The 23,226-nt window shown below is 48.6% G+C and overlaps 9 protein-coding genes across 9 annotated transcripts; 7 read left to right on the top strand and 2 right to left on the bottom strand.

The window, feature by feature from the left end:
* Positions 1 to 641: 641 nt before the first annotated feature.
* On the bottom strand, positions 642 to 2,809 carry N7496_004528 (putative copper amine oxidase; the record flags this gene model as incomplete). The annotated part of the gene is made up of 3 exons (XM_056697457.1): positions 642 to 1,748; positions 1,831 to 2,407; positions 2,481 to 2,809. 3 exons carry the CDS (start codon positions 2,807 to 2,809, stop codon positions 642 to 644), a joined length of 2,013 nt encoding a protein of 670 aa, XP_056555982.1.
* A 975-nt stretch (positions 2,810 to 3,784) lies between these two features.
* On the top strand, positions 3,785 to 5,639 carry N7496_004527 (uncharacterized protein; the record flags this gene model as incomplete). Its single annotated transcript, XM_056697456.1, has 5 exons — positions 3,785 to 4,008; positions 4,073 to 4,149; positions 4,266 to 4,544; positions 4,604 to 4,772; positions 4,835 to 5,639. The coding sequence occupies 5 exons, from the start codon at positions 3,785 to 3,787 to the stop codon at positions 5,637 to 5,639; spliced, it is 1,554 nt and encodes a 517-aa protein (XP_056555981.1).
* Positions 5,640 to 5,954: 315 nt separating this feature from the next.
* Positions 5,955 to 6,950, top strand: N7496_004526 (alpha/beta fold hydrolase; the record flags this gene model as incomplete). The annotated part of the gene is made up of 3 exons (XM_056697455.1): positions 5,955 to 6,317; positions 6,377 to 6,727; positions 6,777 to 6,950. The coding sequence occupies 3 exons, from the start codon at positions 5,955 to 5,957 to the stop codon at positions 6,948 to 6,950; spliced, it is 888 nt and encodes a 295-aa protein (XP_056555980.1).
* A 1,415-nt stretch (positions 6,951 to 8,365) lies between these two features.
* Positions 8,366 to 10,261, top strand: N7496_004525 (MFS transporter; the record flags this gene model as incomplete). The annotated part of the gene is made up of 5 exons (XM_056697454.1): positions 8,366 to 8,578; positions 8,630 to 9,059; positions 9,140 to 9,918; positions 9,993 to 10,091; positions 10,157 to 10,261. The coding sequence occupies 5 exons, from the start codon at positions 8,366 to 8,368 to the stop codon at positions 10,259 to 10,261; spliced, it is 1,626 nt and encodes a 541-aa protein (XP_056555979.1).
* A 956-nt stretch (positions 10,262 to 11,217) lies between these two features.
* On the top strand, positions 11,218 to 11,539 carry N7496_004524 (uncharacterized protein; the record flags this gene model as incomplete). The annotated part of the gene is given in 2 exon segments (XM_056697453.1): positions 11,218 to 11,441; positions 11,452 to 11,539. Coding segments are annotated over 2 exon segments (312 nt in total), but the record flags the coding sequence as incomplete, so codon positions are not given.
* Positions 11,540 to 11,567: 28 nt separating this feature from the next.
* Positions 11,568 to 11,891, top strand: N7496_004523 (uncharacterized protein; the record flags this gene model as incomplete). The annotated part of the gene is made up of 1 exon (XM_056697452.1): positions 11,568 to 11,891. The coding sequence occupies one exon, from the start codon at positions 11,568 to 11,570 to the stop codon at positions 11,889 to 11,891; it is 324 nt and encodes a 107-aa protein (XP_056555977.1).
* Positions 11,892 to 11,953: 62 nt separating this feature from the next.
* N7496_004522 (uncharacterized protein) lies at positions 11,954 to 12,637 on the bottom strand (the record flags this gene model as incomplete). The annotated part of the gene is made up of 1 exon (XM_056697451.1): positions 11,954 to 12,637. One exon carries the CDS (start codon positions 12,635 to 12,637, stop codon positions 11,954 to 11,956), a length of 684 nt encoding a protein of 227 aa, XP_056555976.1.
* A 3,235-nt stretch (positions 12,638 to 15,872) lies between these two features.
* Positions 15,873 to 16,691, top strand: N7496_004521 (alpha/beta fold hydrolase; the record flags this gene model as incomplete). Its single annotated transcript, XM_056697450.1, has 1 exon — positions 15,873 to 16,691. One exon carries the CDS (start codon positions 15,873 to 15,875, stop codon positions 16,689 to 16,691), a length of 819 nt encoding a protein of 272 aa, XP_056555975.1.
* Positions 16,692 to 17,358: 667 nt separating this feature from the next.
* Positions 17,359 to 17,586, top strand: N7496_004520 (uncharacterized protein; the record flags this gene model as incomplete). Its single annotated transcript, XM_056697449.1, has 1 exon — positions 17,359 to 17,586. The coding sequence occupies one exon, from the start codon at positions 17,359 to 17,361 to the stop codon at positions 17,584 to 17,586; it is 228 nt and encodes a 75-aa protein (XP_056555974.1).
* Between the last annotated feature and the right edge of the window lie 5,640 nt (positions 17,587 to 23,226).

Raw genomic sequence — 23,226 nt, 5'->3', positions numbered from 1 at the left:
GTCTCCTACCGTGTCAGAAGCCATGAGATGGACAGCCCGCGCTTACGCAGTAGTCGGTCTCGTATGGGATGAAGAAGAGGGAAGGAGATGTCGGAAGCTCGGAAACCGCACAAAACGAGGGAGTGGGGATTTTTGTGGAGAACCAAGAGATAGACAAAGTGCGATAAGGTAAGGCCAGGCAGAAATGAATGTCCAGTAATCTCGCCCCCGGAAAGTTGTTGGTATTATTCCGCTATTGAACCTTTAACTTTCTTTTTAAAGTTTACAAGAAACCGGGGTTGCAACATGGCTGACTTTGAGATTATTGGTGAGGTTGACGGTCACTGGGTCTTATGTATATTTACAAACCAGCCAAGCCTCGAACCTAGATGGATTTAATTTGCATCTCACAACTATAGATACATATAATTGAACCTCCAGAAATTCTACCAAATGACCAATCAAATGTTTCGAATTCAGAGCTGTGCGGGAGCTTTCTAATTTACAATGTGATGACAAAGCGGGGGAATAAGACGATGATGACCATGACAATGCTATACATGCACTCCTGCAATGATGAGAATAATAATGATGATCATGATGATAGATGTTCTATATGATACAATACGCCTGCAATATTCCTCCTATGTACAGGGAGCTACCTAAATATGCGCCTTGCGGCAACATTCCGAATCCGCCAGCCGGGAAGAGCCATTCTTGTTCGATGGCACATCGATCGAAGGGTTAGCCACAAAGAAGTCCGCCGGGCGGATCATCAATTGGAAAATCTCAACCGGCATGACGGGCCAATCTTCAACACGCGGGTTGTGTGTGATGCCAAAGGAGTTCCACACGACCACATCCGTGTCTGCCACCGCGTCACCTCGACGAACGGCATCAGCGACACCCTCAACCTCGAATTGACTTTGCAGGGTGTAGCGTCCACCGGCGTAGAGCTCTCCATCCCGATGCTTGGTGACCCAGACGTGATGTTGAGCGAATTGAGCGCGGCGGGCTTGAACGGACTCGGGGTCCGCGAGTAGTAGTTGCGTTGCCAAGGGAATGAATTTGTAACCGACCGGGTTCCCGCTGATGGGATTAGTCTTGTGAGGGTTGATCATCTTGATTGTGCGGTTATGCTCGGGTGCGGCATCAAGATATGTGGCTCGCTCAATGGTCTTCTTCGTGACTTGGTAAAGGTTGCCATGGGGGTTGGTGACGGCATTCATTGGGACGGGGTGAGACTCTTCGACCACGACAGAGTTGTTCGAGCCATCCACGGCTGGATCAATGCGCACACAGAAGATGTGCTGATGATTTTGCGCAAGAACACCGCCGCTCACGACATTACCATACTCGCTGACTTTGCCCGCATCAATGTTGACGACATTGAGAATACCAGTTGCTCTTGCCTCCACAGTGATGCCACCAGATTGATCAAACTTGTAGGCAAAGATGTACTCATAGTTGGCCAGGGTGATGATGAATTGGACTACAAGCTCTCGGTGACGCGTGACCACGGCGCGACCGGTGCGCCAGTTGGAGTGCTTCCAACCAATGCCGTTATCCTGCTCATGGAGACAGATGGCATTGGGCAACTTTTGCGCGGTACCATCGGCCTGTGTGATCACGGCATCAAAGTACTTGATCACACCGAGGCAGTCACAGCCCAAGGAAAGGTTGTTGGCCATGTTTCCACCACCACCGTCACCAAAGTCAAAGGCCTGCTTGCGATGGAATGGCGGACGAGGGTCGGCATATGGGACAGTCTGTGGGGGACGGAAAGAAGAAAGAGTTAGCTCATGACGCACTGAATGTCTTCAGGAGATGAAGAGAGGGAAAATCACACACCATTTCGCTGACCGCCAGACGATGCATCACGCTGCGCCCATCATACCAGACATCATGAATCGTTGCGCCTTCGCGGGGATTGAAAGCAACACGGAAGCGCCATTTCTGCCATTCCACCAACGACTCATTCGTCACGCGGAATGATGGGCCCTCGGGCTGCACGACGTTCAAAGGTTTGAGGTCCTTCCGAGTGCCCTCTGGGAGAAGCTCGGGAACGTATTCAGAGGGCTTGCAGTGACCAATGATATCCGTCTTGAAGGTTTGTTCTGTCAAACCGTCACCCTTGCCACCCGTTGCCGGTCGGTCTACCCGGATGATTTCTTGCGTGTGTGCATCCATGACGGGAATCACGGGCAGGGGGAAAGAATAAAAGTTAGAGTCTGGGTTGCCCGATCGTGTATCCCGAGCGAAGCAGAGACCTTGGAAGTAACGACGGTTCTCATCGGTATGATCCAAACCGCCATAGGGCCATGGCTCAATTACGACTTCGAATCCCTCTGGCAGCTTGAACTCGGCCAGGGCTGCCTGGAACAATGGTGAATTCATGCAGCGATCGACTAGAACATCGAATTCGCTCCTAATGGGCAGTGTGAGCACGATGAAGAGACAATTTTGACCGGATTCATGGTCACAGTTTGAGGATCACTTACAATGTCAAGCTGGCATGGTGTTGTTTGCCAACCACGGTATGCTTCACTCGTGATCGGGAAACCACGTCGACGACCGATTCATGGAACTGGGGAATGCGATCTGCTCCAATGACATCGTACTGACAAAGTGCCAGACGAGGTGGCCGAGGAGTGGTTGGGCTCAAGCGACCGGCATGTTCAAGAGCGAGGAACTCCACAAGCTGGGCCTTGGGCGGTTCCTGGAGAAAGATCTCTCGGAAATCAATCACCGTGTTCGGGTGCGCTGCCTTGACGATGTCCCGGGCGAGGTTGGTTTCGGCCTCGGAGAGGATGGCAAGCGGATGAATCATGGTGGTCTGTGTAGTTTTGGCGTTGGAGACCAGAGGAGGGGCATGCGGGGATTCTTAAGTAGCAGGTCGGTTGTCGGGGCAGTTGCGGTGTCCGTCGTTGCTTCCTGTTTTTGCCATGAGAAAGTGGACCCCCCCCCAAGTCCTCGGTACATTCCGACCGCATTCCGAGCTAACTCGCGATAATCACCGAAGCTCCACAGAAATGACCTTCCAAGACACCGCGCAAACGGGACGTTACAGAAGACCAAATAGACCCACTGGCTGGCTTGGCTGGCTTAGCTGGCAATATTTTGATGTAGCCAGTCATGTATCGTCTTTCATGGCAAGGAGTGGTTTATTCTGTATGCGGAATTTCCGGGGTTCAAAGATTCGTTATCCTTCAAGTGGGTCTCTGATAAGCACCAAAAGGCTCGGCATCATTTCCTTGGGTTTCCGACGTACCATTTCGAGATTAGAACTACGATCACCTTCACCCGTCGGGGCAATTGGCTATTTTCTGGACAAAGTGGGTTTCTTGATAATTCACACTGTATTAGTACCCTAGAGTTAAATTCAAATCACCGCAGCAAACTCAACTGAGCTACAGACATGATCTCCAACAGCGGGGACGTTCCGCGCCCGGCGCCGGGACAGAATGCGGGGAAGATAAGGGGTGGGGCATCCGGACAATCAAGAACGAGCCCTTGACCCTATCAACCTCGGGCGGCAGTCATATCAGGCATCATGATTGGCGATCAGGGAAAAGCCACACCCTCAATCGCGGAACCTGATATCGATGGAGCTGGGCTCACAAGGTCAATTCATCCTGCCTATCTCATCCTCCGCCCCTGACCTGTCCAGTCTTTATATATTTTCCCCAGAGACCCCCATCCCGAGATGCCCACTAGGCAGTCTGGGCATTTCTAGCTCATTCTGATTTTTCTTGAAGAATATTAATATATTCGACTCAAAACTGTCTTGAGTCGGTGAATACCCATGACTTCCATCTCTGACCTAGACACCAAGGTGGCTCCCGAGCAGCCCATCAGCGATGAGGAACAACTGGCCGCTCTGGGCCATGTCCAAGAACTCCGTCGAGAGTTCTCGCTATGGTCTATCGTGTGTCTTCAAATTTCCTTGATGGCCACTTGGGAGGCCCTGTCTTCCGTCGTTGCAACGGCCTTAACCAATGGCGGTGCTCCCTGTCTATTCTACAACTAGTGAGTAGCCCCATGGTGGAGAGGCTCCTGGCTCGAATTTTACTCACAACCCCCTGATGAAAAGTCTCATTGCACTTGTCGGTACCGTGTTTATTGTGCTCTCGCTGGGCGAGATTGCTTCCATCTACCCGACTGCTGGCGGTATGCTCCACTTCTCATTCAAGACTCCCTTTGCCTTCCCCCTTTTCTCGTCCAACGTCATCTCTTGTTCTTCCAAACTTGGCAATCAAGTCGAGTACTTACAAAGAATGCTCTAGGACAATATCACTGGGTTCATTGCCTCACCCCAGCATCGTACCGCGCCACAGCATCATGGTTCACCGGTTGGATCTCCATTGGAGGCCAATTGGTGCTCGCCGCATCTGCAGCCTTTGCCGCTGGACTGCAACTGCAAGCTCTCATCACGCTCAATAATCCCGACTCATACATTCCAGCACGATGGCAGGGGATGCTGTTTTACTGGCTAATCATCGCCTATTCGACGGCAATCAATATTTGGGGATCTAAGATCTTACCTCATACAAACACTGCTGCTGGTAAGAGTACTTCACATCGGGGTGAAAGGAACATGACATAACCGACAACTCTCAACTAGGAATCTTGCATGTCATTGGCTTCATTGCCATCGTAGCAGTACTTGGTGCCATGTCTTCGAAACACTCGGCCTCCTATGTCTTCACCGAATTTTCCAACACCAGTGGATGGACCAACGACGGAGTTTCATGGCTTGTGGGACTTCTGAGCACCGTCTATCCTTTCCTCGGGTATGAGTGTTCAAAATATCTGGAGAAGCTTGTGACAAGTGCACTAACAACCCGTTTCACAGATATGATGCTGCATGTCATCTGAGTGAAGAACTTCCCAAACCCTCTCGCAATGTGCCTTTGGCCATGGTGGGCAGCGTGGCCATCAACGGTCTCATCGGTCTGGTCTATGCGATTGTCCTCCTGTTTGCACTGGGTGATCTTGAGAGCCTCCTGACGTCCGACATTGGATTTCCCTTCATGCAGCTCTTCCTCAACGTCACGGGGTCACCGGCTGGCGCATCTATCTTGGCCTTGTGTATCACTCTGATTGCCGTGGCTGCCAATGCGGCTGGGTTGACCTCGACCAGTCGTACAGCATGGGCCTTTGCTCGCGATGCCGGCCTGCCGGCATCTGGATTCCTGTCCACAGTCAATCCGACCGTCAAGGTTCCCGTGCGGATGATCTTGGTGGTCTCCTTTTTGCAGATGCTGCTGGGCCTGATTTATTTGGGGAGTTCTACCGCTTTCAACGCGGTGCTGTCCATGGCCATTTTGGGCATGTATGCCTCGTATTTCTCCCCCATTTTGTTCATGCTGATCTATGGCCGGCGAACCTCCGCTCAGGTCGTTCGGGGTCTGGGAGCTGGAATGTTTAACCTCGGTACCCGATGGGGCCCTCTGATCAATGGAATTGCCTTGTTATGGTTGTTGTTAGCGATGGTCTTTAGTACCTTCCCCACGGTCGAACCCGTCACGCCGGACAATATGAATTATTGTGTTGTGGTGACGATGGGGTGGATGTTCATTGGCGGGGTATACTATTACTTGTTCGGCGGCAAGAAACGATTCACAGGTCCCGTGGTGGAGCTGGCCGAGGGACTCTGAGAGTGACACGTCAGGCGGTCTACACTACAGACTCGGAGCTATAGTAATAATGGAAATGTACCCGAAACTTACGAAGATCTCTTTCTTCTGATTCGAATTTTCAATCCACTCCACCTAAAGATTTAGTTTGGCACTTCCTCGGGAAAGGGCGGCTGCCCCGCCGAAGCATGAAGTGCGGGCAAATGAGCCAAGCAAAACGGGAGGGGCTCATAAATAGCCGAGAATCTGTGTTCACAATGGCAAGACAACGACGAAAAATAGAAATATCTACAGTCAAACCAAGGTCCAAAAGAGCGAACCTTGAACTCTCAAGCCATGGTGAACACAAAGACAATTCGCGTGCCCCACCTGGGAGGCATCGATGCAGCATATCAAATGCCTCGGGAGTATGATCCTGCAAAGCCGACCGTCGTCTTGGTGAATGCGTTTACCACATCTTCCGAACTTTACCGCGACCAATTTGATAACGTGGAATTGGCCGACAAGATAAATCTCGTTGCGATCGAGCTCCTGGGCCATGGACAGACACGCACGGCACGGGAACATTGGACGTACTGGGACACTGCGGAGATGAACCTGCAGGTATTGGATGCTCTTAACATTGACCATGCATTCGTTCTGGGAACCAGCCAGGGTGGTTGGGTCACGGTGCAAATGGCCTTGCTGCGACCTGAAAAGGTGAGTTTATGTCGTGCAATGGAATAATTGAATGACAACTGACCTATCCTTGCTTATAGATTCTGGGAATCATTCCGATGGGCACTTCCATGGACTGTGAATCGGAACGTACCCGCCAGCTGGATTGCTGGGATGGTCCGGCGATCGTATCGGGATTTGTGAAACAGTGGGCAAGCAGTGAGGCCACGTCCAACTTTGAACCTGACGATGGGTATTGCGATGCAGTCATCAACATTGGGTTCAACCAAGTGGCACCAGAGGTGCGGGAGTTCTGGCACAAGACGATCAAGTCCAACTATCAGGGCGAAGAGGGCCGTCGACGAATCCGCATGGCTGCGATTAATTTGGCAGAGCGTGGAGGATTGCATCTTCGACTCTCCGACATCCAGTGCCCGGTATTATGGTTGCATGTCAGTTGCCCTCAGATCTTTTGCTCAAATCCGTACTGATTCCGAACAGGGTACTAAAGATGCGGTTTATACCATCGCCAATGCGAAGGAAGAAATCCAACTCTTTACCCGTTCCCCATCCGCGACTTTGGTCCCGGTTGAGGGAGGAGCGCACTTCCTGAACGCGTCACACCCTCGAGAAGTGAACGCAGCCCTTTTGGAGTTTGTGAATCAGCACAAATGAGAGGCCAGAGGTATTTATAACTGTGACAATGTTGAGGTAGGCTTCCATGAATTGACGGGGTGTGGGCAAACCGTAGGAGATGCCTGCGAGCAGATGAAGTGGAAACCGTGGGAACACCAGTTGCTCCATGCCACCGTGATCGGATCATACTGGGCAAGCAGTGTTCTCTTCCCAACATTCTTGTATTTACCGAGGTAGAAACTGACAACAATGAACAGTGATATGGTGACTGAAGTCTTAGAACGGCATTGTATGTGTCCAGAAAAGCGTACCAAGGGTCCTGGCATGGTGTTCCTGGGTGGCTCTCCTCGTCTCACGAAAATATATCATGGTTAAGTCTAAAACAGCCGCCCTCAATGCACATCCAAGAGAATGGAAGCTTCGACATAAGAGTAAGCCCCCGGGACGACGCACAACGTGCATGACGCCGAAACCGGCAAAGAATGGCCGAGAGAGAATCGGCATGGGGGTCAACTTTATCTCCCAAACCGCATCCATGGGGCATACACTAGTGGCCCACATGGCGGTTCCTTGATGTATTGTACCGAGCCCGCACGGTTTGAAGATTGTCAGATCTCAATTTGACCTTTGGGCAGACAAATAGTATGGTGCTCATGGTATATGCCCTCCCAAGATGAAGGTTAAAATCCCCCGGATTTCCCATGATAACATACCTCAGTGTACATACACATGCTTCATATCAGCCGCAGGAGTGGCTGTCGCACAAACCGAGGATGACCAAGTCAGCTGGCAGTTTCCCAAGAGCTTGTCAATGTCAAGGGTCCGGATAATAATTGACTGGGATCCCAATTCCAAGTGCTCACGTATAATTGCGACTGGGCCACCAACCTTGTTACAGTGATAATGCACGAAAGCCGATTCCTGCTTGATTCGGGGTTGGTGACTGGCCCCTATGTGGCTAGTGACTCTTTCATTGGCTGACTTCCTCCCCACTTTCCCATGTCTTTTCAACTTAATCAGCGCCAATCAGCACGCCGCGTGGAGGAGTCAACCCTGCTGGGAGGTGCCGTTTCTTCTGTCCTCTCCCCAAGATCGATCCCCCTTTGGAACTCACCTGCCTCTTGAGGCTTGGACGCACGCCGCGTGCCAGACAAAAAAGAAAGCTTGGCCCAGAGCACGGATCGCGTGGACTGCGACGAATGGAACGATGGAGATAATGAAAGGGAAAAAGAACCCCCCTGGCAAATCGCCGAGGCTAGCACGAAGCTCTCGTCACGATATAAATGCAGGGAACCCCTCCCCCTCGGTGGCCCCCCGCTCGCGTGAGTGGTGACTTCTCTGCACATCGAGCCTCCTCCTGTCTGAGAACTGCAAAAGGGCCCCCTCCGTCGCACTGTACGGAGATCACCAAGTGCGACCATTGGTCACTGCAACTGCACTCCTCGCGCTGCAACATGGATGTAGAACGGTCTGCCGGCATTTTGGACGCGTCAGAGGCCACCGAGCTGGGCAAGAAAAAGCAAAGCTCGATTGCCGAAGACCGATCTATTGGCCATGGAGAGAATGACCTGCTTGGCGGGGAGAAGGTGGATGCGGTGCTAGCGGCCAAGATGGTCCTGGTGAACGATGTGAGTCGCATGCGCGAGCTACTCGGGTTCTTTTGCCATGTTCGTGGGCGCTTCAAACTAATTTCAGATTTTTTTTTGCGCCGCAACTAGGCTATTGATGAGATCGGATTCACGCCCCATCATTGGAAATTGTTCTGTCTCAACGGCTTCGGTTACGCCGTGGACTCTTTGATCCTGCTGATTCAGTCCATCATCTCCACTCAAGCCCAGAAGGAGTTTCACCCGGGATACTCGACTGGTCTCACCATTGCCGTCTATGTGGGCATGCTGGTGGGCGCCATCTTCTGGGGGTTTTCGGCGGATATCATCGGACGCCGCTTTGCCTTTAACGTGTCTCTGTTCGTCTCCTCCGTGTTCACCATTGTCGCGGGTGCCTCTCCCTCATGGATCACACTGGGTCTATTTGTTTGTTTGAGCGCCTTTGGATCTGGAGGAAATCTGGTCCTGGACACGACCGTGTTCCTCGAATATTTGCCCAGTCGGGATCAATGGTTGTTGACTCTGATGGCGGCATGGTGGGGTAAGTCTTGCATAATTCACTTGTATTTCAAATTCATTTGGTAAAATCGTCAACTGACTCTGACTTTCGGAATTTGACAGGTTTGGGTCAGTTGATTGCTGGTTTGTTTGCCTGGGGGTTCCTCCCAAACTATTCATGCAATGATGACACCAATTGTACGCGGGACAATAACCAGGGATGGCGTTACGTCTGGTATACATCTGGAGCGTTTGTCTTTGTTCTCTCAATTCTTCGAATCACCATCATTCGACTCGAGGAGACGCCGAAGTTCCTTTTGGCCGAGGGTAAAGACGCCGAAGCCGTTCGCGTGCTGCAAAACATTGCAACAAAGTACCAACGGCCGTGCAGTCTCACCCTAGCGCGTCTAGAAGCCTATGGCACAACCCAAGCCCGATCAACCACTGCCGTTGGTCTCTCCCAGCGTCTCATCTCGCCCAAGGAAGTGCTTCTCCATTTTCAGGGGCTGTATGCTACCCGGAGAATGGGATGGTCGACCACTCTGGTTTGGTTCTCCTGGCTCCTGATTGGCCTAGCATACCCTCTATACAATGTCTTTCTCCCCACATATTTGGCATCGAGAGGGGCCAGCTTTGGGGAATCCAGCCAATACATCACATGGCGTAACTATGCCATCAACAACACTTGTTCCATTTTTGGTCCGGTCGTGGCAGGCTTCATGTGTCGCTCTCGCTGGTTCTGGGGTCGACGGGGAACCATGATTATCGGTGCCTTGATCACTATGGTCTTCTTCTTCTGTTACACTCAAGTGCGGACCGCGAGCCAGAACCTTGGGTTCACCTGCGCCATCTCTTTCTGTCTAAACATCTACTACGGCACGCTTTACGCCTACACACCTGAGGTACGTCACTTGTATTGTCATCGAGCCTTGTGTGTTATTTTTTCCCCACCATGCTGACTCAATCAACCATGCAGGTATTTCCTTCTGCACACCGCGGAACGGGGAATGGAGTGGCTATCGGTCTCAATCGAATTATGGGCATTGTAAGCGCAGTGGTTGGACAAGCTGCTAATGTGAGTTTTGGATCCTCCTCCCTGTTTTGATTCGAGAGCATCAGACCGACCCTGACGGACAACAGACAAGCACATCAGTTCCCATCTTCATTTGTGCCGCACTCTATATCGTGATGGCCATCGTGGCGGCAGCATTCCCATTCGAACCATATGGCCGTCGCAGCAGCTGATCTTGTCCCTCCCACGCAATCATCCCAAGCCTGGTGTTTCACCACCACCACCACACATGTTCGAAATGCGACGTCTGTTCTTAGACGATGAATCTGGGTTGAAGATCGCGGGTACTCCTCTGCGCCATGGAATATCAATATTCCATTCGAGTACGGCGAATTTTCCCTGGTGTGCTAATTGTATTCCCCGCCATGCCGGAGGTAAATCCTGTGTGTGTCATTCATGATGTTGACGGGCCTGGAAAGTGCCATGAGAATTCATCACGATGGGTATGCTTTTTCCAGCAAGTGTGCCCAAGCCTTCATGAAGGGTGGAGGCTGTATTGACCAGGGGAGATTCTTGCCTTGAGAGGCTGGACGTGTTTTGCTTTGGCTGCAGGAGGTATGGACCGTCGACATAGAATGAAATCAGAGCAAGACCTTTCGGGAGCTTGATGATAATGGACTGATTGAGAATCCTTCTTATTCATTTCTGAAACCCATACCTTATTAGTGTGCTGTCCCAAACTCATCTCCTCGTATTGAACGAGTCCCATGGGGTATGCGGATGGAGGTCTATCTCTGGGTTCATGCGAGATGTTGCCGCTGTCTGTTTCAGTACAGTGCAAAGCCCAGGATTCAGTCGCTGTTCCTTCATCTGGTCCATGCAATTCAGCCTTGGCATAATTTATTGGTCCTCGTATTATTCTTCGTTGCTTTCGTATGCGGATCAACATCAAGTATCAAACCCAATATAGAATAGATAAGCTCATTGGCTATAGATCAATACATGCATTTTGATTACTCCATCTACCACAAGGTTTCCTCTATGGAACGTAGGGGAAAAGGGATAGAAGCATGACCAAATTCTAGTGCGTGGTAAGTTACCACTGCATATCTCGATATAACTACCCACACTCTGCCCGATTTCTTTTTCATTACTTAGGCCCATATACGTAACATTTTTCCTATACCAGGTGGGGCTTTCCTATTTTAGCTGCCGCCGCTTTTATGAGGGCGCTCACTTCATCCTTAGCCGCAAGCCCACCATCCGACTTACCTTAGTCGCACGCTCAAACTACCATTCCGTAAAGACCAACGGCCTAATCTCGACTCCCAAAAGATGGCAAACATACAATCCATCTAGCGAGCGTAATCAAAACGCCCGCCGAGGCAGACTAAAAATTCGACTATATCGTCTGTGCGCACAGGGCTGTTGACCAGAATGCCGCTATGGCCCAAGGCGACTATTATTACCTGCGTTGTAAGCGTCCCGTTCTGCGAGATGTATATGTATAGATAGATTTATGACTGACGGAAGGTAGACATGGACGGGCGCAACCCAAACCTTCACGGGTACATCACGCACGCCAAAAATGAATACATGCAAATCGGCCTGTTCCCATCCTTGGTCTCCCCCTCAGCAACCGAAGGAACACGTTTCTTCACATTCTCACCTCTCCTAAACGCAGGCGGCACAAAGTTTACGGTCCTAGAAAACATGCCCCTCCAATGCTGGGAAAAGTTTGCTTGGAACGCAGCGTGGAATTCGTTGGCAGCTGCCACGTTCCTGACTTCGCACGATTGGCTGAGCTCGAGTCCAGGGGCTATGCCCATGACCCGGAAGCTGATGACCTGTCATGGGGATTGATAGGAGATTGAGGAATGGGCGGAAGATGTAGCCTTTAGAAGATTTATTAATGACTTGAAATGTTAAGTTACAGATTCGGCTTTTATGCATTTCGGATCCCATAATGAGTCTTCGTTCAGGAGCATGGCTGGTGGTCCCCCTGATGGTTTTCCGGATGGCATTTTCCCTTCTCCGTCAGAGTCAGGATGTTTCCCAGGTGGACCGCCTCTGCCGTGGATGCGATCAGGACCATAGCGATAGCCAGGACCATAGCCGTAGCCAGGACCCGGCCCAGAACCCGGTCCATACCGTCCCGGCGTCTCAATAGAATCCATCGGCCACATCGGTATGAAGCAGACTTCATCCGATGCGCACCCATCCTTGCAATACGTCCACTGGTCGACCCAGCCAAGCCAGGCCATGAGTTCCTGCAGACCGGCTTTCCAGTAGTTTATTCTTTCATTGAATTTTGACGGAGGCTCGCCAGGTTGTGGAGTATTCTGTACATCGAAGTTATCGAACCATTCCTGATCAATCGTCAGCCCTACATCGACAACCCAAGCGCAGATATTGTCTAGCGTTTCTTCCACAGTAGATTTCAACAATGCTTCTTCCGGTGTGAGTTTCTCAGCGTAGTAATCGGGCGCTATAAGGCGGGTATATTGATATTTGCAGCGAGATAGGGTTAGCTGTCTGGTCGCCTGCGATGGCTGCAGCATGCACTGCGCATTCGGCGTAGCAGCATATTCATATTCAAAATAAGGCATCAAAAAGGAAATGTGTATGCTGTCTCAAACCCGAGAACCATTTTTTGAGTGCCGTTGAGTTTTTCATGTCTATGCTGGATGCTGCACCGAGAATCGAGTTCAACTGTTGTAGTCGAGGAGCGTATCGTTGCACAATGTCGTTGGAGACGGCAATCCAGTCCATCCCTGTGCAGTTGCCACTGTAAGGTTGAAGGCCGGTCAGGTTATGAAACCCGAGATTCTGTAAAACTCGTTCTGTAGCGACATTCATGGCCGAGGCATCAACCTCGCTGATATTCCGCAGCAAATGATATCGCCGACGTCTCATCAACTTCTCCAGTGCGGCTTTCCTGTCTTCGTCTTTCACCGGGCCCTCCCAAAGCCCATCAACCGTGATATTCAACTTCTCCCGCTCAGTAGCCACCCGCGCATCATGTTGCCGCTCAAATTTTACAGCATCGTAAAATGTCATAAACCCGCAGGCCAATGGCGCTACCCTCGATTCTCCTCGTCCAGCACCCATACCACTGGATCCGTAATGCCATGTTGCGCTCTCAAACCATCCCCACGTCTGACTAGCAAGGAATGCCTCTTAACCGCCTCGCCGCCAGCTAGGCGGCATAGGAGGTTGTTCGGGATCCCTGGAGTGGCCGGGCGGGGATGTCTCTATCGGGAGCGGATAATATGTGGCTGATGTATGCGTACCCTCTTCGTGCGCTACCTCAACGCCGACATTTTTGCTATCGTCCTCGGTTTTGTCACGTAACAACGGCGACGTAACATTAACCTTGGTCACTAATCTCATACTCGGACTCGAAAAATTGCACCAGATCATCTCGAACCCCGCATTCATCCTCACAATGCCCTCCACCCCCCATCCCGGTCCCCCTAACCCTTTGTCTGTCGCCCACCGACATAACCCCGACGCACGATCATACTCATTCTGCAACCCTCTGGACCACTTTCCATCATCTAACGGCGGGCCCGTCACATTCCCATAAATGAACAGCATCTGCGTATCCATCCGCCCCGTGCCCATCAACGTGGCAGACTCGCCGTCGAAATATAGACAGCCCACGGTTTTTTTGGTATGGTATGTTAGAATGTGGGAATTACGGCCTGAGCCCATTATGCCATAGGCCATTTCTCTGCCACTCTATTAGCATCTAGTATTCCATCTGGTCGAAATGAGAGAGAGTATTACATGTCACAAGCAACCCACTCTGGACTCTCAGGTAACCCCCCATCCTGCCGTCCATGGTACAAATTCGTATAAGCGGGGATTTGACATGGTATGATGGAGTGGCCGTTAGGGAAGAATGTATTAGGCCACTGCTGCAGTAACCCGTGCAGAGAGGAGAAGATGTGTGGCGCTGGGGACGTGAAGTTGAAGTTCCAGTTATTTTTAGAAGATCTTGCAGCTTGAGAGTCCGGTCTATCTTGAGTGTTTAACTGCATAGGAATCTGCTCATGGCATGCTACATGTTGAATGCATGACACCATGCCCAAGAGCAGCGGAAAGAGGAACAGCATGGCGTGTCTGTCTGTCTGTATATTTTTGCTCCGCGTATCAGAGAATTTTCCGTCTATATCGTATGATGTCGAGATCCTGTCACATATTCAATAGATAGTTACAAAATACTTACAAGCTTGAAAAGGTGTTGGTGTTGATGCTTTGACGTGAGGCCAAGCGAGGCCACGCGGCTGGGTTATCTCTAGCCAATCATGCGCTGCAAAATGCGGATAAGTAATCGACACCGCCTACTTCCTTGGGACCAGTCTGGAAGAGGATGGGAAGAGGGCAAGGTTAGGGTTCTTTAATCTCTAGCTGCAGTTTTTTTCCCTTCCTTTAAGGTTGTGTAACTGTTCATTGGTTGTCGTTACTACCTAGTGCTGGAAAGATTACTGTTTGTGTGGTATAGAAAGAGAAAATGTGAATCGTGCTACCGATTATCTCTCTCTCTCTCATTAATCTTATAAGGTAACTACTAGTCTCCATGAGTTGGAACGTCCTAGGATATAGTGGACTTTGAACGCGGTGCATAAAGTCTCTGTGCATATAGGAATATCGGATGAAGAAAGACTAGGTATAAGATAGTAAGATATCGGCTGATTAGACCTTTGAAGCAAGCATTCAGAGACGATAAAGCCGTATTTGTATGGTCATGACTTTATCGCTAGGTTTTGTCATTCGATGAATAGCATCAGCAGAAAATGGATACAAGACAAATAGCCAAAGAGAGGAAGCAGTTTCACCCTTGTTCGCATATTTTTACAGAGAAAAAGGACCCTAACCGATGTAAGAAACCTAAGCGTGACCGAACATGTCGTGCATGTATCGGCGCCTGGACGGCAAATAAAGAGTTTGTGCTATTTTAAGTTGCTACAAAGGAGAAAAGAATACGGTTACCCGTCGAGCCTGCTATGGGAGACGGTTCTCTTCACTTCTATGCAATATAGTAGATGTTCTGTTTACAGAAAGAAGAAGCGAGTTATGAATCTCCCCAGGGGGCTAAGGTTACACATGATCCTTATAATAAATGCATATCCTCGGTTGAGACTAATCCATCTTTAGGCGAGAATGTGTATGCTACAAAAAGCTAGGGATAAATTCTTCTAGGCATGGAATGGATGCTGCGGGTGTTGCCGCCGATAAGGCAGAATCTTACGTGGATCGTGAGAAGGGGTGAAGTTTTTCCCTAAACGATATATTTTCCAATAGAATTTTTATGCCAGGAAAAACAGTGATGCTTCTCACAATAGATGATTGTTGCTCAGCGAACAGCATAAAGTTGCGTAGCCTGCTAGCTGTTTTACAGGTACGCCAATGCGGACTAGCGGACGAGTGGACTAGCGGATGAGGGGACTAGCGGACGATGGGACTAGCGGGGTGGACAGTCCATAGCATGCACTGTACTCCGTACAGAGCAAGTGTAGGTAAAACGTTCATCTTTTGCCCCACTTTGGGTCGATAGAGTCAAGGAAATTCTGGGATCTTGCGTCTATTTCACTCTAGTCGGGAATCCTCAACACCTAGATCCCCCAGGTCCATGCGTTGTAACATGAAGCCGTGAAACCCTGTATCTCGTATAGTATTTTGGCGTAGCCTCGTTAGCCGTAAATTTCATTAGTGAACTAAGTTGTTGGATACCAAAACCCATAAAAGGAGGAAAGAAAGCCATCTTGTCAGCCTCTAAATTCATTACTTCTCTCCATGCACTTTTTGCATAATATCTCAGAACCCTTCACGCGCAGCATGCTAGCAGCGGCTATTCAACCCGGGAGCGTGGCCATCCCAACCAAGCCTTCGGTTCCCATTGCGTACTCCTTCGTTGAAGGTGCTCAACAGCTCCAAGGATCCAAGACCCTAGTGATATTCTGTAGCGGTCTTTGTGATCCGATGAGGGTCTGGTTTCAAACACTCGCAGCTATAGCCAAAAAGCGGGAGCAGAAGCCATGTCCTCCGATGCTCCTTTACGATCGCTTTGGTTCTGGCGCAACTGGTCACGATCCAACAGACCAAGGGAAAGGCGCAAAAGATACACACGATGCATTAGACGCTGTTAGCGATTTGCGACAGCTGCTCATCTGCATTGCACAGCAGCACTTAGCCATACCGCCAAGTGATATAGATGCCTTACAACTCGTGTTTGTGGCTCATTCAATGGGTGCCGTCATTTCGGAGCTCTACGCCAAGGCATACCCAAAAACCGTGGCTGCATTGCTAGTGCTCGACGGAGCACCTACAGATTCTGATGGGCAGAGCTGGTATCCAGACCCTGATGCGTCAAACTTTTCTCCGGCTACACTGCCTGAGGGGGTCACAGTCGAGCTCTTACGAACGGCAAGGAAGCAACAGCGAGAAAGTGTCTATAATCCAAACAACGTAAACGGTGAAAAATTACGATGGAGCAATGTTTCAGACTACGTCCCAAACGTCGGTGCTCCAAAACTACAGGGTCCAATAGATGGTACCCCTTTGCTCACAGTTATGGCACATGACCCGGTCCCATTTGCAAAGCAGGTAAAGCAGGTCAGTCCACCTATCGCAAATCACAACACCCTAGCCCTATGATAAACTTCTGAGTACTGACAGAGAGCAGATCACAGGTGCAGACGAGATAACGACTCTAAATTACAACTCGCCGAGTTGGCTCCAGTACCTCGAGAAATTTTCAAACCTTGTTCACCCGAACCTTTGTAAGGGTCCTATTATAACCAAAGGAAGCGGCCATTTCATACACTTACAACGGCCGGATCTTGTTGCTTTAGAGCTTGATGAGCTTCTCGATAAACTGTTCTGCTTATATGAGATGACACCCAGCAAGCTATAATGACCGGCAAGGTCACTGTCAGATTAAACAAGCCGGGGCCGTGCCCACAAATTGACACAGACCCGAGAAGCTACCAGGAGACCCAGACTCAATACGGGTTGCAGGAAACCGGAGGCATTCATTTGGCACCACGATATATAATTAATCATCGGAGCGAACCGTCTCGACTGCCACTCGAATACTCGATTAACTTGCCAAGGGACAGCTCAACCTTCCCCCTTGTTCATTTGCTCGCAGAGCTTCCTTCCAACACATCAATCCTACACTATATCGCGACTTTCATCGTTCTAATTCATCTGTATGCATACCTTTCTAGCTCGCTTTGACGATACACAAATTTTAGCTCACTTCGTAGCCCTTCGAGAGCACACACCGCTTCCCGTTGAGGGCTCTTCCACCCTGCACGAGATGCTGGCCCAAGTGACCGTTCCCAAGGGAATTAACTGGAATGCTGCCGACGACACCGTGTATTGGACTGTCTCGCCAACCTTTCGAGAGATCTGTCCAACGGTCGGTCAATGTGGAGAAACTCCTGAAGCATTGACCAAGCGTCACTCCACTCAGCAAGACCAAGGACCCACGAAATATTGGCAGGATGGGCGCAATGCCGGTGATAGTGCTCTGAAGTCTGCCTAGCCACCATTACACCAACGAAAAAGATCCAGAACGGGAGGCCAGGCACGGTCGAATATAAAATTCCTAGATCAGGACTAGACTCTCTTTGAGTGTGCCGGCGATGGCATCCTTGCAAGGAAAGACGTCAAATTGGCAATATGGGGCCAAGGAGTAACCAAGCATCGATCGACGCAGAGGCTTTCTAATATCGCCAGGGCCGAAATATCTTCGAGGTCACAGCTTTTCTGAATTAACAAGTCCAGCATAATTCATGAATATATTTCCTTCTTTGTAGGGTACCTTCATCCATTGTGGGTTAATGGCCTATTCTTGGGCTGTTAAGTAAGTATTGCGGGGTAGTGGTCAATCTAAATAAGGATAATAAAGTGAATCACCACTGGTTATACGTTTAGAGTAATGGGCAGGGGACACTTTTCGTTTTGTTCAGAATTAGTTGACGTCGTGACTTTGATCTACAAGCTAATAGCAATGATTAGGCATAACTGGGTTTTGATTTGCTGGGATGAGAGTGTTGTGATTCGAAGGAAAGATGATTCACAATCTTCTTTTAGATAGTATTCAAGAAGGTATATATACGTAACGTAATGCCTAAATTAATATCCACTCAATGTTGTCCTTTATGTGGAAAATGAACCGCGATAATCGACCGACCTACACTCGGATTAGACATAGGATCTTGTTCCTCGATGTTGCTATCCCTATCTACATAATAATATACGCTATTAGCGTCTACCTCTTTATCCTCGGCCTCCTTCTCATTTCTGATTCGAACTTACTTCATAGTCTCTAAGTAATGACCTATAAGTTCAAACTTAGCCGAGCACGGCCATTCCCGGGCAGATAAATCCTCGTGTCCGAAATATATGACCTGCCCCGGCTATTACAAGGATAGTTTTCATAGGCTATATGCTCTCCGTCGGACTTCCGTTAATATATCTAGAGTGATTGTATGTGTGTGCGTGTGTTTATGTACTCTTGCTATTAGGTCCTATCGTCTTTTCTTTATCTCGGCGAAGCACCGTCGTAAAATAGGTTTATTTCGACTATTCGGGCCTCTAAATATCTCTAAGATTTTCTCCTCTGTCATTAGCTCCTGACAGATCCTAGTGTATTGGGGGCTAATCCATATAGGACGAAGGGGACTAGATAGTAGCTTCCTCTAGACTGCGGCAACATCCTTAATGTCCATGGATATCCACATATCCTCTCCGCAAATTGCGGATATGGTATTCTACCCAATATCCTCAATCCTCAATTTTGCGGATATAGTATGCTACCTAATATCCTCTGGATATTTGAGGATATCTAGTGGATATGAAACTGGTCAAACATGCTAAGCCTCGTGACTTGTTTGAGCGTGCATTATTTATGCGGATTCCATTGTATTTTTCAAGTAATCATAGTGTAATCTTTGATTATTGAAGGTTTTAATTTGTAGATAGGATGTTATTATTTTCATTCTACATAGACTATCTTAAATTAATTTGAAATCTATCAGGTAACCTTAGTTGCTTCCGAATCCGCCCTAACCGTCCTTATATGCCCTGATATATTAGCATTTCTGGAAGCCTATTATCGTCATTATTAAATACCTTAGATACTCGTTTTCCTGGTCGTTTACATAGTTATTACTTATTTTAATTAGTCCTCCTACTATCTAAATTATCCTCGTAGTTTTCTATCCGTTATATATCCTTAATACCTAACTCTTGATCGTCCTCTTCGTTATTACTAATTAGCTTAAGGGTTTTAAGCTAGGGTATTAGTTTTCGAGCTTAATCTAATAATATAGCTTCTGTCAACATGTGGATGTTGTGGGGTCACATGATGAAGGACCCACTCATATAACCCCTCTCTACATATAGATCTTCTTCTATAAAGATCTAACAGATTGATCCTCAACGATCTCGCATATGATTGCCTACCTAAGCAAGAGACTCTCAACACTCTGATTCTGTTGATTTATCATGTGACCTTTTGCTATGTTTCTTGTGATATAAATACTGCTATGTTACCTAGTTAAATTGAATTAAGTTTATCATCCTTTGTGATCTCTCTTCTAGATCAGTGGTACTCTTCCATAATCGTGGTACTTCTCCTTCATAGAAGTGCGCACGACCGATAGACTCATAACCGTGTATTCAGACACTATATTGAGTATTTACCAATCCTTATGCACACTATCGTCTTGTGTGTATAACCACGACTTTATGGTCACCGCCTAGAGTCCGACAGTTATGAGCCCGACGCCTCTGCTCTAAACATTTAACCAATTCAATTCAATCTTCTTTTACTTTACTCTCACATCGCTTCACTTCCCACACAGAAGCGATGGATTCAACCACGCAACAAGCCACCTGGCTTCACTACCCACTAAAATCTCACGCACACTGGGTTCCATGGATCACTGCGGTCAAAGACCACGCACTAGCTAATAATGTGTGGAAATATGCCGATCCGGACCAATCCGCACCGATTACCCCGCCTCAGGAACCAGTTAAACCACAGATATCTGATGTGATCAGAAACCCTACCAACACATACACATCTAATCTTCCTGAACAGCCACTCAGGCTCATCGACCTTACGTCTGACCAATTAGCTATCTATAAGATACTACTAAGTGAATACGAATCGTCAAGATCAGACTACTTTCGCTACCTACGATCCATTGAATCTCTCAAGCAAGGTATTCGATCCTCTCTCACACCAGAAGGACGTCAAATCGTCAATGGCCTATCAGCACACGAAGCTATAGTGAAACTACGTGCTACCTTTGCCCTATCCGACCAATCGAAGAATCGTCAAATCCTACGCGATTGGGATGAGCTAAAACGACAAGCTCCACCAACCAAACTGTCTCAACTACCTACATGGGGTCAGAAGTGGATAATCAACCAATCAGAAGGCGAGAAAGCACGAATTGCCTACTTCCAAGAACCTCTCTCGCCAGTATACGATTTCCTAGAGACTATCCAACCTAGTGACCAGGGCTTCTACACCTTCTGGTACAATACAATCCTACAGGGTCTAAAGAGACCTACCCTGACCGAACTGGTTAATCAATTCGTCGATCAATACCGACCACCTACCACACCAATCAGCAGTGGTAGAAGACGACCTATCGCACATACGACCTACCAAGGACGTCAACCTGACGAATCAGACGAAGAAGGACCTACACAATCAACCAGAAGAAGGAAGTGCCCCTGTGGGGGTATACCTAACTCTGGTAACCACGATTTTGAGACGTGTCGCTATGTGAATCCTAAGGCAAGACCTAGGGGGTGGCAACCTGACCCAGAGGTCCAAGAGCGATTTGAAAAGCGATGCGATGAATCTAGAGGATTCAAGATAGCCTATCAACGTGCAATTCGACGTTACCAACCGGCTAATTCAACCAATTCGACTAATTCGACCAATTCGACCAATTCGACCAATTCGACCAATTCGACCAATTCGACTAATTCGACTAATTCGACTACTAGAGACGCTTTCTCTACCTATATACCAAAACAACAGGTTAAGACTCTCTTTCGAGAGGAAGATGGTGTTGCGATGAGCACAATCAGGATTCCTACCAAGAAGAACGACACCTGGTGCTATGATACCGGAGCATCAATTCATGTCACGAATAATAGGGACCTACTGTCAAACTATAGGCCCGTTGTGTCCTCTGTCATGGTTGGAAACACCGAAACCACTATCCTTGGTTATGGTGAACTGTCCGTCAAACCATCAGAATCTCTAGATGGAACCACTTTCCCTTTGAAACAAGTTGCCTATTGTCCTGGATTCCACATCAACCTAATCTCTGCAGAGAGAGCTGCTAGCGCAGGCATCTATCTGAATGGCAAGGATTGCCTACTAGAAGAGAAGGACGGAAGACCTATCTGCAAGCTTAACGCGAAATCAGGCATCTACCTAATTCGATGGGACAATTCAACCACTGACCGACCTACTGCCAACCACGCTCATGTTTCACCGACCTCTCACTTATCTCTTACTTCTGTCTCACACGATCAAGTTACACCTATCACTGAGCAATTCAGCAAGGTTGCCCTATCTTCTTCACACACCAAGAAGCAGCTAGATGGGACAGTCGACCTATGGCATAGACGACTAGGACACGTTAGCAAGGACGTCCTATCTCATCTACCAGAGCACTCATCAGGCATCACCATCAAAGATATATCTTCGCCTATCAACCACTGCGAGACATGCAAACTAGCTAATTCGCATCGTCAAATCTCTCGACGACCTATGCAGTACAATCGCCCTTTCGAATCTCTGCATTGGGATCTTATACACTTCGAACCATCCTTAGGCAGAACGACCTACCTATCTCACTCTGTGGACCCTATCACTAAATACCAACTGGCAGAAGATCTATCTACCAAGACCGATTCGACCCAATCTCTCTGCGACCAGATCGATTTCGTACAACACCAATTCAACCTACGCGTCCTCACTATCCATTCAGATGACGAGAGATCTCTATCTGAATTCTTCGATCAAGAAGCACAATCACGTGGTATCTATCTAGAAACCACACCGCCCTACCAACCTGACCAAAACGGCTACGCTGAGCGTTATGGCGCATTGATTTCAAAGATGGCTAGGCAGATGATTATCGATTCAAACCTACCAAGCTATCTCTGGCATGAAGCAGCTAGAACTGCCGTCTATATTCAAAACCGCCTACCTCACCGCACACTAAACTGGCAATCTCCACACGAAGCGCTTGCTACCTACCTCGGTGAAAACGCACCACATTGGCTACAGGCAAAGCCAGATCTCTCACACATTCGAATCTTTGGATGTAAAGCTTATGTACGCATTACTAAGCTACCTAGACTAGCTAAGCTAGCACCACGTGCTGCTATCGGCTATCTAGTAGGTTATGAAGCCTATAACATCTGGCGCATCTGGATACCTACCAAACGACGTGTAATTCGTGCACGAGACGTCCAATTCAACGAGGAAGAATCCTACAATCCTTCGCTACCCAACCAACGCATTCAAATCTATGAGGAAACCAATCTATCTCAACAGATTGATACCCTTGACGAGGAGGAGATCAATCAAATCCTCGAAAATATAGATATCCCATTCAACCTCAACCAACCGGTGCAGCAAGATCTCGGGGGTGGAAGTAGTAGTAGTCCTACTATCAATATCGATCATGCCACACCCATACCAACAGACGAAATCCTCGGAGATCAACCAATCACACCGCCGCTTGAACCGAAATCAGACGAATCGATGAGTTCTAGCCAATCAGAACCAGAGGATATAGTCCCTTTCGTCTTAATTGACAACACAAACTTCGACCCTTCTGGATATGAACCTCTTCATATACCAACTAAACGCCCACGTTCTGACTCTGACACCGATAACGAAAGTGAGAGAAAACGCCCTCACGTATCCCTCACAACCTATATCCAAGCTTTCTCATCCAATCAACATCAACAACCAAAGATTGCGATCTCATCAATTCCTCCGCCACCACCTAGCTACCACCAATTAGCTAGTCATCCTTTCGAAAGCCAATTCCGACAAGCTATGCGAATCGAATTCAATAAGCTTCTGGACATGCATGCATTCGAACCTATCAACAAAGACCTCATCAGCTTTACA

The sequence above is a fragment of the Penicillium cataractarum genome, assembly GCF_028827025.1.
Source record: "Penicillium cataractarum strain IBT 29864 chromosome Unknown utg000004l, whole genome shotgun sequence".
NCBI lineage: Eukaryota > Fungi > Ascomycota > Eurotiomycetes > Eurotiales > Aspergillaceae > Penicillium > Penicillium cataractarum.
Note: the sequence above shows the minus strand (reverse complement) of the source record. Positions and strands in the feature narration are given on the sequence as shown.